At 45.0% G+C, this 13,292-nt stretch overlaps 1 protein-coding gene across 1 annotated transcript in view; it reads left to right on the top strand.

Annotated features, from left to right (window-relative positions):
- Positions 1 to 5,000: 5,000 nt before the first annotated feature.
- Positions 5,001 to 13,292, top strand: part of taf2 (TAF2 RNA polymerase II, TATA box binding protein (TBP)-associated factor) — an 84,846-nt gene continuing 76,554 nt past the window's right edge. The window contains exons 1-3 of the mRNA XM_052022623.1: positions 5,001 to 5,066; positions 11,409 to 11,462; positions 11,555 to 11,715. Of these exons, the coding sequence (XP_051878583.1) occupies positions 5,013 to 5,066; positions 11,409 to 11,462; positions 11,555 to 11,715 (269 nt within the window). The 5' untranslated portion in view covers positions 5,001 to 5,012. The remainder of the gene's footprint in view (positions 5,067 to 11,408; positions 11,463 to 11,554; positions 11,716 to 13,292) is intronic.

Below are 13,292 nucleotides of genomic sequence, written 5' to 3'. Positions count from 1 at the left end.
AAGGAACAGGGTGTGACTATTAAACTAAGAACAAAGATGATCAAAACACAAGTAAGAGTATAACTATTAAGGAAAACAGGCAATAGAAATAATCCATAAATTACCTCAGAGGAGCAGACCTTCATCCAGGAAAACACTCCTAGAATAAATCTCTTTGCAGGTTTACAAAGGACCACTCATTTCCTTCATTGCCAATGCTGCCTGAAGTGCATTTTGGGTTTCTGCTACATTTGCATTTCTCATTGTCTCCCTCAGTTGGTGTCTTCAGATCACATTGCACATGAAGAAGGTATTTCGATTTTAGTTTCCACTGGCGTCCATGTTGTGACTGTGAACTGAGTCAGCAGAGAGACACTGAAGCTGGGTGATATAAATGGTCTTTATTCATCACGACAAGCAGACATCCTCTTGAAGACACTCTCGACACTTGGAGACTGTTCATTTCCCTCCATAGATACTGCCTGACTTGTTAAGTTCCTCCAGCGTTTCGTGTGTGTTGCTCCAGATTTAAGATTTCTTTATTAGTCACATGTACATCAAAACACACAGTGAAGTGCATCTTTGTGTAGAATATTCTGGCGGCAGCCCGCACGTGTCCCCACGCTTCTGGGGCCAACATAGCATGCCCCTAACTTCCAGCATCTGCAGAATTTCTTGTGTCACGGAAATGCCCAATTGTTTACATCGTTAAGGGAAAAGAGAAATCTATGACACAGAGGTTGCTGGAATTTTGTGGGCCATTTTCTTCAAGATCAATCTTGTCTGCAAACTCCCACCTTAGAATGCTAAAATATAATCATTTTAGCTGACATTCCAATGTGATATAGATGGAGTACTGCACTGTCAAAGATGTCACTTGTTGGAAGATACATTACGCAAAAATATCCACTTTTCTATTAAGTGGATGGAAAAGATTTCATGCCATAATTTTGAAATCTAGCAGGGGACCACAGGCCAACTTTTATAGTCCAATTAAACACAGGTTTCAGTGATGTCTAATTTTACAAAGCTCTAGATAATCATGTAGCGAAGCCCATTTTGGAGCCTTCTTTCCCTAGTGTGCTACAAAAATAATTTAAAAATTGCAGATAGCAGTTCAAAAGATACATGGACAAACACAGCACTTCATGCTTAAATGCAGCAGGTATCATTTGTTCGTACTGCATCAGCTAATCAACAAAGAGTTTGATCAGTTTCCTCAACCAACAACTGTTTGGCTGTGTCTTATAATAGATACTTTTGTGTCCTTAACTAATTGCCTACTCAATCAAAATTTCATATAACAATGTGGTTTCCAAGAAATGGGGGTCGCACATAAGTGTCAGTGAGACCTTACAATGCACAAATTCACTGCTGCATTTCTTCTGTTATTTTCACTGAAATTAGACTTACAAGGCCAGTAACCAGAAAAACACACATTGGCAATAGAAGTGAGTCAGACAGTTGGGCATGTATACTGTCCATGAAATTATCATCCATGTGATATTACACTATGGATATGCTTTAAGTTCAGGTGCTGCGAGCTGCATGGGCATGGGACATGCGCATACGGTGGACGCTTGTTGGAAGTCGGAGGATTTCATCTGGAATTGTTCGTTGTGCATTTCTCTTGTTGGAATGTCACATGTCTGTCCATCTGTTCCACGTCCCAATGCAGGGTTGCGGGACTTTGTGTAAGTGGTAGGGAATTCAGCAAGGAGGACTGACACTGATTGCTCAAGTGTCAGGGCACAATTTCATGAGCTCTTTTTGTAAACACTGTCCACCTGCTAGTGTCCCCCAGATAGCAGGGACGTATAATCATTCAACTGTATCAAAATTGCATATTTAATATAGAAAATAAATAAATGATTGTAGGTGATTTGGGATGTCCCGAGCTTGTGAATTGCAAACATAAGCTGTTTGGTAAGGCAAGACTTTCTTCCCATTTTGCAAGCTAGCACTTCATTTATCAAGAATGGTTTAACATGCAGAGATTTCAGTATATCACAGCTGTGAAGGACCTTGTCCAGTCCAACATATTTTTCCATACCGAGCAATTTTATAGCTACCATGATCTCAATTTAAAAAAAAATAAATACAGTAACAGAAATGCTGGAGGAACTCAGCCAGGCTGTGCAGCATCTGTGGAAAGAGAATGCAGTCAACGTTTCAGGTCAGTGACCCTTTCTCAGAACTAGAGAACTGGGGGTGGGGTTTCAGAATCCAACACCTACAGTTTTATTTGTTTCCCATTAAATACAGTGGTTTATTTTGAGTACATACATACAAAACCATACAAATTCAGAAATCACGACCGAGATCGCTCCACTAAATACATACAGTACCAATCCTTCCTGAACAACACTGTCCAGTGACAACTATTGCTCATCCCCTCCAACTATGAGGCGCTGCCTCAAGAAGGCAACATCCATCAGCAAAGATCCCCACCACCCAGGCCATGCCATCTTCTTGCAGCTACCATCAGACAGGAGGTACAGAAGCCTGAATTCCCACGCCACCAGGTGCAAGAACAGCTACTTCCCTTCCACCAGTGGTTAGTGTAACGCTATTACAGCGCCAGTGACCCGGGTTCAATTCCGGCCACTGTCTGTAAGGAGTTTGTACGTTCTCCCCGTGTCTGCGTGGGTTTCCTCCGGGTGCTCCGGTTTCCTCCCACATTCCAAAGACGTACGGGTTAGGAAGCTGTGGGCGTGCTATGTTGGCGCCAGAAGCATGGTGACACTTGCGGGCTGACCCCAGAACACTCTACGCAAAAGATGCATCTCACTGTGTGTTTCGATGTACATGTGACTAATAAAGATCTTATATTAACCTGCACAACCCCAATCAGTACAGGTGAGCAACACTCTGACCGCTTGATTACTTTGCACAAAAATGTTTTCTTTGCTCTAATTGTTTTTCCCTTGCAAAAACTGTGTACAATTTATGTTTTTGTGCATGCTGCTGATCTGCTGCTGCTGATCTGCTGCTGCTGATCCGGCGCCGCTGCTGCTGACCCGGTGCTGCTGCTGCTGACCCGGTGCTGCTGACCCGCTGCTGCTGCTGCTGATCCGCTGCTGCTGACCCGGTGCTGCTGACCCGGTGCTGCTGATGATCCGGCGCCGCTGCTGATGATCCGGCGCTGCTGCTGATGATCCGGCGCTGATCCGGTGCTGCTGCTGCTGATCCGCTGCTGCTGACCCGGTGCTGCTGACCCAGTGCTGATGATGATCCGGTGCTGATGATCCGGCGCTGATCCGGTGCTGCTGATCCACTGCTGCTGACCCGGTGCTGCTGACCCGCTGCTGCTGCTGCGCTGCTGCTGACCCGGTGCTGCTGACCCGGTGCTGCTGACCCGGTGCTGCTGATGATCCGGCGCTGATCCGGCGCTGCTGATCCGCTGATGATGATCCGGCGCCGCTGCTGATGATCCGGTGCTGATCCGGTGCTGATGATCCGGCGCCGCTGCTGATGATCCGGTGCTGATGATCCGGCGCTGATCCGGTGCTGCTGATGATCCGGTGCTGATCCGGTGCTGATGATCCGGCGCTGATCCGGTGCTGATGATCCGGTGCTGATGATCCGGTGCTGATGATCCGGTGCTGATGATCCGGCGCTGATCCGGTGCTGATGATCCGGTGCTGATGATCCGGCGCTGATCCGGTGCTGCTGATGATCCGGTGCTGATCCGGTGCTGATGATCCGGCGCTGATCCGGTGCTGATGATCCGGCGCTGATCCGGTGCTGATGATCCGGTGCTGATGATCCGGTGCTGATGATCCGGTGCTGATGATCCGGTGCTGATGATCCGGTGCTGATGATCCGGCGCTGATCCGGTGCTGATGATCCGGTGCTGATCCGGTGCTGATGATCCGGTGCTGATGATCCGGTGCTGATCCGGTGCTGATGATCCGGCGCCGCTGCAGGTCGCCCTTCACTGCAGCGGGACAAGTCCGCCTGCTCCAGCTTCCGCGCTCGTCACTCACTGACGTCACCGCTTCCTCCAATCACCGGCCGAGCGCTGAAACCCATGGCAACCGCGGCCCCCCCCCCCCCTCCTCCCGCACCTTTCCCGCTCACGACTGAGGGAGGGGGCGGAGGAGGTTTGTTTTTCCCGACAGATGCAGCGATTGTCGAAGGTTTTTTTTCTCCGTCCCCCGGCTGCGGTGCAGAGCTTTTGTAGGAGGCCGCAGTCGATTTTATTTTTTGTATAAAACAGAAGTAACTTTGAACCGCAGGTTAAAGGTTACAATCAAAATGGCCGCTGTCACAGACGGCGGTTGGGGAGCGCGCGCCCCCGGTTGCTGACCGGTTCCCGCGGCCGGTGACCTGCCGGTGCCCCCTGACCCGCCCGCCGGTACCCGGTGACCCGCCTGTACCCCCTGACCCGCCGGTACCCGGTGAGCCGCCGGTACCCCCTGACCCACCCGCCGGTACCCGGTGACCCGTCCACCCGCCCGTACCCCCTGACCCGCCGGTACCCGGTGACCCATCAACCCCCCCCCCCGGCTCCCTGCTCTCGCCCCCCGATCGCCCCTCACCTCCGACGGCCCACTGATCCGTTACCCGCCCGTTCGCAGCCCAGTCACCCCTCGATCCCTCCCGCAGCGGGACCCCCCCCCCCCCCCGACCCCTCCGCCGGGCAGCCCGCTGGTCACTGACCCAACCCTCCGCAAGGCGTGGGCAGCGGCCCCTCCACCACCCCCCCACCCCCCCAACCACCCCCCATCCCACCCCCCCAACCACCCCACCAACCACCCCACCCCCTCCCCCAACCACCCTCCACCCCACCCCCCCAACCACCCCCACCTCCCCCCAACCACCCCACCAACCACCCCCCACCCCCTCTCCCAACCACCCCCCACCCCCTCCCCCAACACCCCCCACCCCACCCCCCCAACCCCCCCCCCCCCCCCCCCCCACCACCCCCCCCCCCCACCAACCACCCCCACCTACCCCCCGGGTCTGAGATGGGAAAAGGTGGCGCGAACTGGCGAGGGATCTGAGCAGGAGGAAGAGCGGCCGGAGACATGAACAGGAAGAAAGGCGACAAGGGGTTCGAGAGCCCGAGGCCCTATAAGTTATAAGTATCTTCCTTCTCTTGGTTGTGTGCTTTAAGTGTTACTTTTCGTGGTCCCGTATTTACACCGCACTCTGAGGAAAGCAGGATAGCAATAATGTAACGGCAGCTTTAAAGTTGGCACAGAGCAGCTCTTGGATTGAAGGGAAGTGAACAGCACTGTCCAGAAAGGTCTTGGAGGAATCGGAGTAGTAACACCAGAGAAACACACGACTGCGGATGCTGGAGTCTAGATGAAAAACACGATGATGCTCTTCTCCTATATATTGGGCTTCCCCTTTTTCTATCTTCAGTCCTGAAGAAGGGTCCTGACCCGAAACATTGACCGCCTGCTTTTCTCCATGGATGCTGCCTGGCCTGCTGAGTTCCTCCAGCATCATCGTGTTTTTCATTGGAGTAGTAACAGTTTATATTTATAGGGCATCTTTAAATGTGTTAAAGATACTTCAGGATCCTTCTATATGCATTCTTATACTGAGTGACAGTGAAAAACAGCTAAGCAATATCATAAAGGATCAAATACCTGGATACATTTAGGACAGAATCCAAAGCTGTGAGATCATGACCAAGCACAGCTGCTATTACTGAGGCATTGGATACTGGGGATATACAAATGGCCAGAATTAGATAGACATAAATCTTAGCTGTAAGGCTGCAGGAGATGTGTGCAAAGTAGGGCACGCCAGTAGTTAATTGGCGAAGATCTGTTTGAATGTGATTAAGACACAAATGAGGCAGTGATGGAGATAAGAGACATGGATGCAAATAACTCACTGACAGTCTTCATTCTTGGTCATGTGCGGTTTTTGTGTGGGTGTACTTGGTGTTTGTTGAGGTCTTGAACTTCATTCTGGAAACAGCTGATATTTATGAAGAACCAGGAAAGAATCTGAGATAATTTCATTCTGAATGGACAAAGATGTAGCAGCTAGCGTGATGCTATTTTAGCACCAGTGACCTGGGTTCAATTCCGGCCGCTGTCTGTAAGGAGTTTGTACATTCTCCCCGTGACTGCGTGGGTTTCCTCTGGGTGCTCTGGATTCCTTCCACACTCCAAAGATGTACAGGTTAGGAGCTGTGGGCCTGCTATGTTGGCACCTGAAGAGTGGCAACACTTGCGGGCTGCCCCCAGCACATTCTCAGTAATGTAAAAAGACACATTTCACTGTATGTTTCGATGTACATGTGACTAATAAATATCTTAAAAAATATCTACTTTGGCAAATAAATAAAAATGCAGATGCTGGAATCTAGCTCAACTACATTTGTGCTCAATTCTACCTCCAATTCTCTTGGTGCCCAGAAATCTCTTGATGCAAGCGTTGAACTTATTTAATGACTGAGCATCCATCACCCTTTGAGACAGAGAATTCTGATGACTTACAACCATTTGCTTTTAGAAATTTATCCTCATTTCACACTTAAATGAGCAAAGATGGCTTGTGAGACTACCCTTCTAGATCTAGACCCTCCAGCGCGTATCTTTGGTATCTTCCCTGCCAGTCCCTCTCAATCTTCTCAGTTTCAGTGATATCACTTCTCAGTCTTGTGTAATCTCTTCTTGAAGAGCAACCCTTCATCCTTGCAATCAAAATAGTGAATATGTACTTCACTGAATTGAAGGCAAGTACTTCCCTCATCATGTGAACAGGACTCTGAAGGACACGCAGCAAGACTTCCTTACCCTTGTACTCCAACCTTCATGAAATGAGGTCAACATACTATTTGCCTTCCAAGTTGCCTGCTCTACTTATTTACTTTCTGTATCATGTGAACCAGTACATCAGGATCTTTCCATAAATCAATATTTGCTAGTTTCACATGTAAAAACATAGTGATCTTCCATGTTTCTTAGCAAAGCAAATAACAGTGCATTTTTCCACGTTGTACTGCATCTACCACCACCTTGCCCACTTGGTTAATTTTTGCAGATGACTTGCTTCCACCCACAGCTCGCTCACCCGTTTAGTTTTGAGTAGCATTTGGTTCAAAGTGAACAATTGGGATATGTTCAGATTTGCTGATGTTGTCACTTGTACCGAGGTACAGTGAAAAACTTGTCTTGCATACTATTCATACAGATCAATTCATTACACAGTGCATTGAGGTAGTACAGGGTAAAACAATACGGAATACAGAGTAAAGTGTCACAACTATAGAGAAAGTGGGCTACCCCCAGAACGTTCTATGCAAAGATGCATTTCACTGTGTGCTTTGGTGTGCTTTGATGTACATGTGACTAATAAAGAAATCTTAAAATCTTAAAGTGCAGTGCAGGTAGACAATAAGGTGCAAGGTCATAACGAGGTAGATTGTGAGGTCAAGAGTCCATTTTTTCATACTGGGGAACCATTTAGTAGTCTTATAACAGAGGGATGGAAGCTGTCCTTGAGCCTGGTGGTACATGCTTTCAGGCTTTTGTATCTTCTGCCTGATGGGAGGGGAGAAGAGAGAATGTCCAGGGTGGGCAATGGCCTTTGGTTATGCTGACTGCTTTACTGAGGCAGCGAGAAGTACAGACATAGTCCATGGAGGGCAGGCTGGTTTCTGTGATGTGCTGAGCTGTGTCCACAACTCTCTGCAGTTTCTTGCAGTCATGGGCAGAGCAGTGATGCATCCAGATAGGATGCTTTCTATGGTGCATTGATAAAAGTTGGTGAATGTCAAGGGGGACATGCCAAATTTCTTTAGCCTTCTGAGGAAGTAGAGGCGCTGCTGAGCTTTCTTGGCCGTGGCGACTACGTGGTTGGACCAGGACAGGCTATTGGTGATGTTCACTGCTCGGAACTTGAAGTTCTCAACCCTCTTGACCTCAGCACCGTTAATGTAGACAGGTGCATGTGCACTGCCCCCCTTCATGAAGTCAATGACCAGCTCTTTTGTTGATATTGAGAGAAAGGTTGTTGTCATGACACCATGTCACGAAGCTATCTCCTTCCTGTACTCTGACTCATCATTATTTGAGATACGGGCTGCTACGGTGGTATCATCTGCAAATTTATAGATGCAGTTGGAGCAGAATCTGGCCACGCAGTCATGAGTATATAGGGAGTACAGTAGAGGGCTGAGGACACAGCCTTGTGGGGCACCAGTATTGAGAATAGTCGTGCCAGTGGTGTTGCTGCCTATCCTTACTGATTAAGGTCTGTTGATCAGGAAGTCAAGGATCCAGCTGCAGAGGGAGGTGTCGAGTCCCAGGTCTCGGTGTTTGGTGATGAGCTTGCTTGGAATTATAGTATTGAAGACAGATCTGTAGTCAAAAAACAATAGTCTAATGTAGGTGTCTTTACTGTCTAGATGCTCCAGAGCTGAGTGTAGGACCAGGAAGATGGCATCCACCGTAGACCTGTTTCGGCAGTAGGTGAATTGCAGTGGGTCGAGGTTTTCTGGGAGGCTGGAGTTGATGTGTGCCATGACCAGCCTCTCAAAGCACTTCATGATGGTGGATGTCAGAGCCACCAGGCGGCAGTCATTAAGGCACGTTACCTTATTTTTCTTAGGTACCACGATGATAGTGAAGTTTAATTGATGATCCATTTGATAAATGGTGATAGGGTATATGGTGAGAGTTACTTCTCTGGATGTGGACTCCAGATCAAGAGGTGGATTGTCCAAGAATACTGTTAGAAAGCGCTTCTTCACATTGGGCAGATTTACAAGGCCTGTTTTTATCAAGTCAGTGCCAGATTCATCCAGGTGCTGAATTGGATTTCACAATTTGGACTTGATTTTCTGTGGACCTCCTGACAAATTACTAAGGTCAGGATTGTGTGTATGCACAAATAATATGGATGACAACCAGCTAACTAAAGTCAAGAATTCAGAAGCCACCTTCAGCATGGTTAAACAAGGACAATGCCAGCTTAATATTTACCTTTTTTAATATTTGGAACAGCTTAGTGGAATATAAAATTTGAGAGAGGAATACCTGTGCATGTAGTTCCATTGTTACTTGTTGGAAAGAGCCACATAATTTTTTTTAAGCCAGCAAGGTGAGCTTTTGAGATGTGCAGCAATGTACAAACTCAGGTACAATGGAACAATGTTGTATTTCTTTTAATATAGGATGGTGAAACTTCAATTGCTTTAGAGCTTCCTGAATTTAGTTTCTCTATGAATGTTAATAGTAAAAGAAAGATGCCTTTGAAAATTATTTATCTATAGAGCAGGTGCTCTGCAGATTTGTGTGTTTAAACGTTAATCATATACGTATACATGTAGGGATATTATTGGCAAATGTTGGTGCCCTGGTAGTTCAGAAAATATACAATGTTGAGAATGAGGTCCAGTTCACGCTTTCATTGGTGGATTGACAAATTCCCTGCCATAGAGATGATTTGTAAGTTCAGGTCAGTTTACTTTTGAAAAATGATTTGTTATTCTGGCTGCCATCAGTTCACAGTCCTATATTTTAAAATGAACAATTCTACTTTGGAATGTGTGCCATTTCGTTTGAGTGGTTTTTCATGTTTCTGGAAGGAACTGTTTGGAGTTCAGTAACTTCTAGTGAAGTAACATTGTGTTACCTGTCATTTTTTAAAAAAAGTTTGTTGTCAATCTCCCATGAGTTCCATTTGCATTGTAGAAATTAATTTATGCAGTGCAGATAGTTAGGGCTGCTGTTCAGTGGCAATAGGACCCAGTTAATAGACAGTTTTGTTCTGCACAAACTATGCAGTCATGACTTTGGACTTTTTATCTTAACACATTAAACTTGTGAATTCAAGTGTTTTGTTGTGTATTCTGGATGGGAGTGGAGTTGATCCGGAATACTGTTTAAACTTATTTGGAGTTGGGGCCCAACTTCTTCTTCATCTCCCCTCCCAACCACATTCTACTCTAAATATGTGAATTAACGAGTTTTTATCAGGAGTACCTACTCAGTTGATGACTTTAACCTTTAAGTTTAATTGATTATGTAGGCTTTCGTCCCTTTCATTTAGCAAGGACCAAAACGCCTTGTTATTCTCTCACATTTTAAGCAATTGTCAACCTCCTTCATCTTAGGCAATCCCTCAGGTCAAGGATGACTTGCATCCAATCCAGTTCTCAGCAAAAGGAGACCCCTGTGAGTGAATTTTCTTTAACCTGGAGTGGCTGTTACACAACAGCTACGTCTTGGAATAGACGGTGAGGTCCCGGTCCAGTGGCAAATAGATCCCTCTCGGCTCTCTCCACTTCATTCAACAAACCCTGTTAGCATCCTCCCCATACCCAGTATCCTTCAGCCCATATGTGCATGCAGATCAGGCATGGGGATGTTTGACTATTGTTGGCTTTCCCAAAGTGCAGGCAATCATGGACTGTACGCTTATGGCCATTATAGCTGCCTTGTAACTAAGATTGTCTACTAACTTATTGCACTTAGTCGCAAACATTACCTTCTCATCGTAACCGTGTTCAACAATATTACTGATGTTCTCAACACTAACTTGGGCCTAGCCAGGGTTGCTAATAATTCCTCATGGTTCAGGCTCAAGTGCATTGTACAGAAGCAAATTTAAAGTACCAAAATAGAAAAACTAAACAGTTGTACAATAAGTTCATGCAACCTGGTTTCTTATAGGTTTGGCTTCTCACTGGTCAGAAATAATATAAGCGCAGAAGTCAAGTTTTGTGAATGTTATTTTTAATTGGCATCACAAAAATAATTGGAGCTGAATGAGAAGAAAGTTGAAAGGTTGCTTAGCGAGAATTGCTAGCAAAGTCTGGAGTGACGGGGTGGGGCTGCTGGTGTGGTGTTTGGGTGGAGCACGTTTAGGGGGCCGAAGCTTTAGCTAATGTGGAGCAAGTTATTCTGGTCTTGCAGTTGGTTATGGAACCCATTTTGAAATATTTCACATTTTTTTATAGTTATTTCACATGCGATGAAATGCGACACAGCATAAATTCCTGTTTCATTTCCATTGTATTATCAATCCTGTTGTTGTTAATGCACCTCACAGTGCCAGTAAATGATGCCTACAAACTAACTTGTCCAATATTTTTGAGAGAAATTTGTTAAAAATGTTTAGATTCTTGACATTTTCTCAAATAATATAGTTTTATTTCTAAGCATGTATTATCTTGTGTACAGATTTGGATTGTGATGTTAAAGCTGCAAGTATATATTTTTGCCATGTAGTCCAAAACTCTGAAAAGATCTTCACCTTATTTGAAAGTAGCAATCTTTCTATTATCTTAGTGCAGGGAATGAAGTGACTTAAATTTTCATTCAGTATAGGTATTATATCCCACCCCCCACTCCCCCCAAAACTGCTTAAGTTATTGCAGTAGTTCAATTAATGCATTTGAATGAATGCTGTTTACTGAGCTGTAATTTACCTTTGATTTATGTCTTTATACAACTCACCAGGTGGTCTGCATAAATAATATAAACTTTCAGAGGAAGTCTGTTATAGTAAGTAACCTCTATTTTTCTTTCCAATTTTTTTGTACAAAATATAAATTCAGACATTCTAAACAGAGCTCTTTTATGTTTTATGTATACAGGGGTATGTGGAGTTGACCATTTTCCCATTACTTGCAAACCTCAGTAGAATTAAACTGAATAGCAAGCAATGTCGGATTTACAGAGTAAGAATAAATGACTTGGAAGCTGCTTTCATTTACAATGATCCAACCTTGGAGGTCTGCCACCATGAATCAAAGCAGTGAGTATGACATTAGCACTGTGCTCAAATTAAGAGTGATGGAAAACATCCTGAAAGGGCCGGGAGAGTGCTAGGCTTTCAAGTGGAAGATGGGCCAAAGTTTCTCAGTCTAAGAAATCTTCATTATACTTTGAACACAAATTCTTCATAATTTTGTAACTTAACATTTTCGAATTATGTTTAAAAAGAAATCTAGAAATGTTACCAGTCACAATTTGCTGGCTACATCACATGAAGAGAGATTAAGCAGAATGAGAGATGATCTCATTGAGAGATACAAAATTCTTAAAGAACTTAACAGCCAAGATGTGGTCATGGCCGCCAAGTAAGAGATCGGCCATTTGGGATAGAGTTGATGAAACTTTTTTTCAACCAGTGGGTAGTGAACCTTTGGAATTCTGTGACCAAAAGGGCTCTGGAGGCACAGTAACTGAGTATATTCAAGAATTTTAGATATTAAAGGAATCGAGGCATATAGGGTTAGTAGAGATAAGTAGTGCAGAGGTAAAAGATAGGCCATGATTTTATTGAATGGCAGCGCAGGCATGAGGGTCTGAATGGCTGACTCCTACTGTTTCTTAAATTCTTAGGTTCAATTCTGGGATACTAATGAGACGAAGGATTGTAAAATAACAATTCTCTCTGTATTCTGCTTTTCTTTCTTCACTTGTAAATGATTTGTATTGGGAAATGGTTGCTTGGAGCTGGCAGTCGAAATGACATTTCCTCAGATATGGAAATAATTTGTTGGAAGGCTACATTGCAGTGGATGATGGGCTATGTAACCTAAGGTTTATGGACGTGCACTTCTGACATGATCTACTGAATTAGAGGAATACTAGGTTAACTCAGCTCTGTAAGGAATGCTTTAGTGCCCCACTATCATCTTGGTTGGTATCAAGTGCACAAACTTTCCCTCAACAGACTTAAAATTTCATTGTAACTACTGTATAATCAACTAGTAATATACTGTGGCACAACCAAAGCATGCATAGAGCATTCCTTTTTAATTTAAGTGGTAGTTTATATTATTCATCTAGACAACATGGAGCACAAGGATAGTCTGGATGGGATTCTGGAACTTTCAGTGGACGTATTTCTACGATTATAATTCTAAAGATCCTATAACTCTAGAGTACGGAAACAGGCCCTTTGGCCCAATTTGTTCATACTGACCAAGGTGCCTTTCTAAGCTAATCCCATTTGCCTGCATTTGGTCCATATTATGACATGATCCCCATATGGCCCATACTAAACCTTTCCTATCCATGTACCTGTTCAAATGTTTTTTTAAAACATTGTAATTATACCTGCCTCTCTTTCCTCCTCTGGCAGATCGTTCCATATACCCACCGCCCTCTGTGGAAAAACTTGCTCCTTGGATCCCCTGTAAATCTTTCCCTCTCACCTTCAACCTATTTCCTCTAGTTTTAGACTCCCCTACGCTGGGAAAAAGACTCTGACTTATCTACCCTATCTATGCCCCTCATGTTTATATAAACCTCTATATGGTCACCCTCGGCCTCCTTCGCTGTGATGGCTTTGATCCCAGAATGTTCATTGAAATGGTTGAAGGC

This window comes from Pristis pectinata, chromosome 9 (genome assembly GCF_009764475.1).
Source record: "Pristis pectinata isolate sPriPec2 chromosome 9, sPriPec2.1.pri, whole genome shotgun sequence".
Taxonomy (NCBI): domain Eukaryota; kingdom Metazoa; phylum Chordata; class Chondrichthyes; order Rhinopristiformes; family Pristidae; genus Pristis; species Pristis pectinata.
Note: the sequence above shows the minus strand (reverse complement) of the source record. Positions and strands in the feature narration are given on the sequence as shown.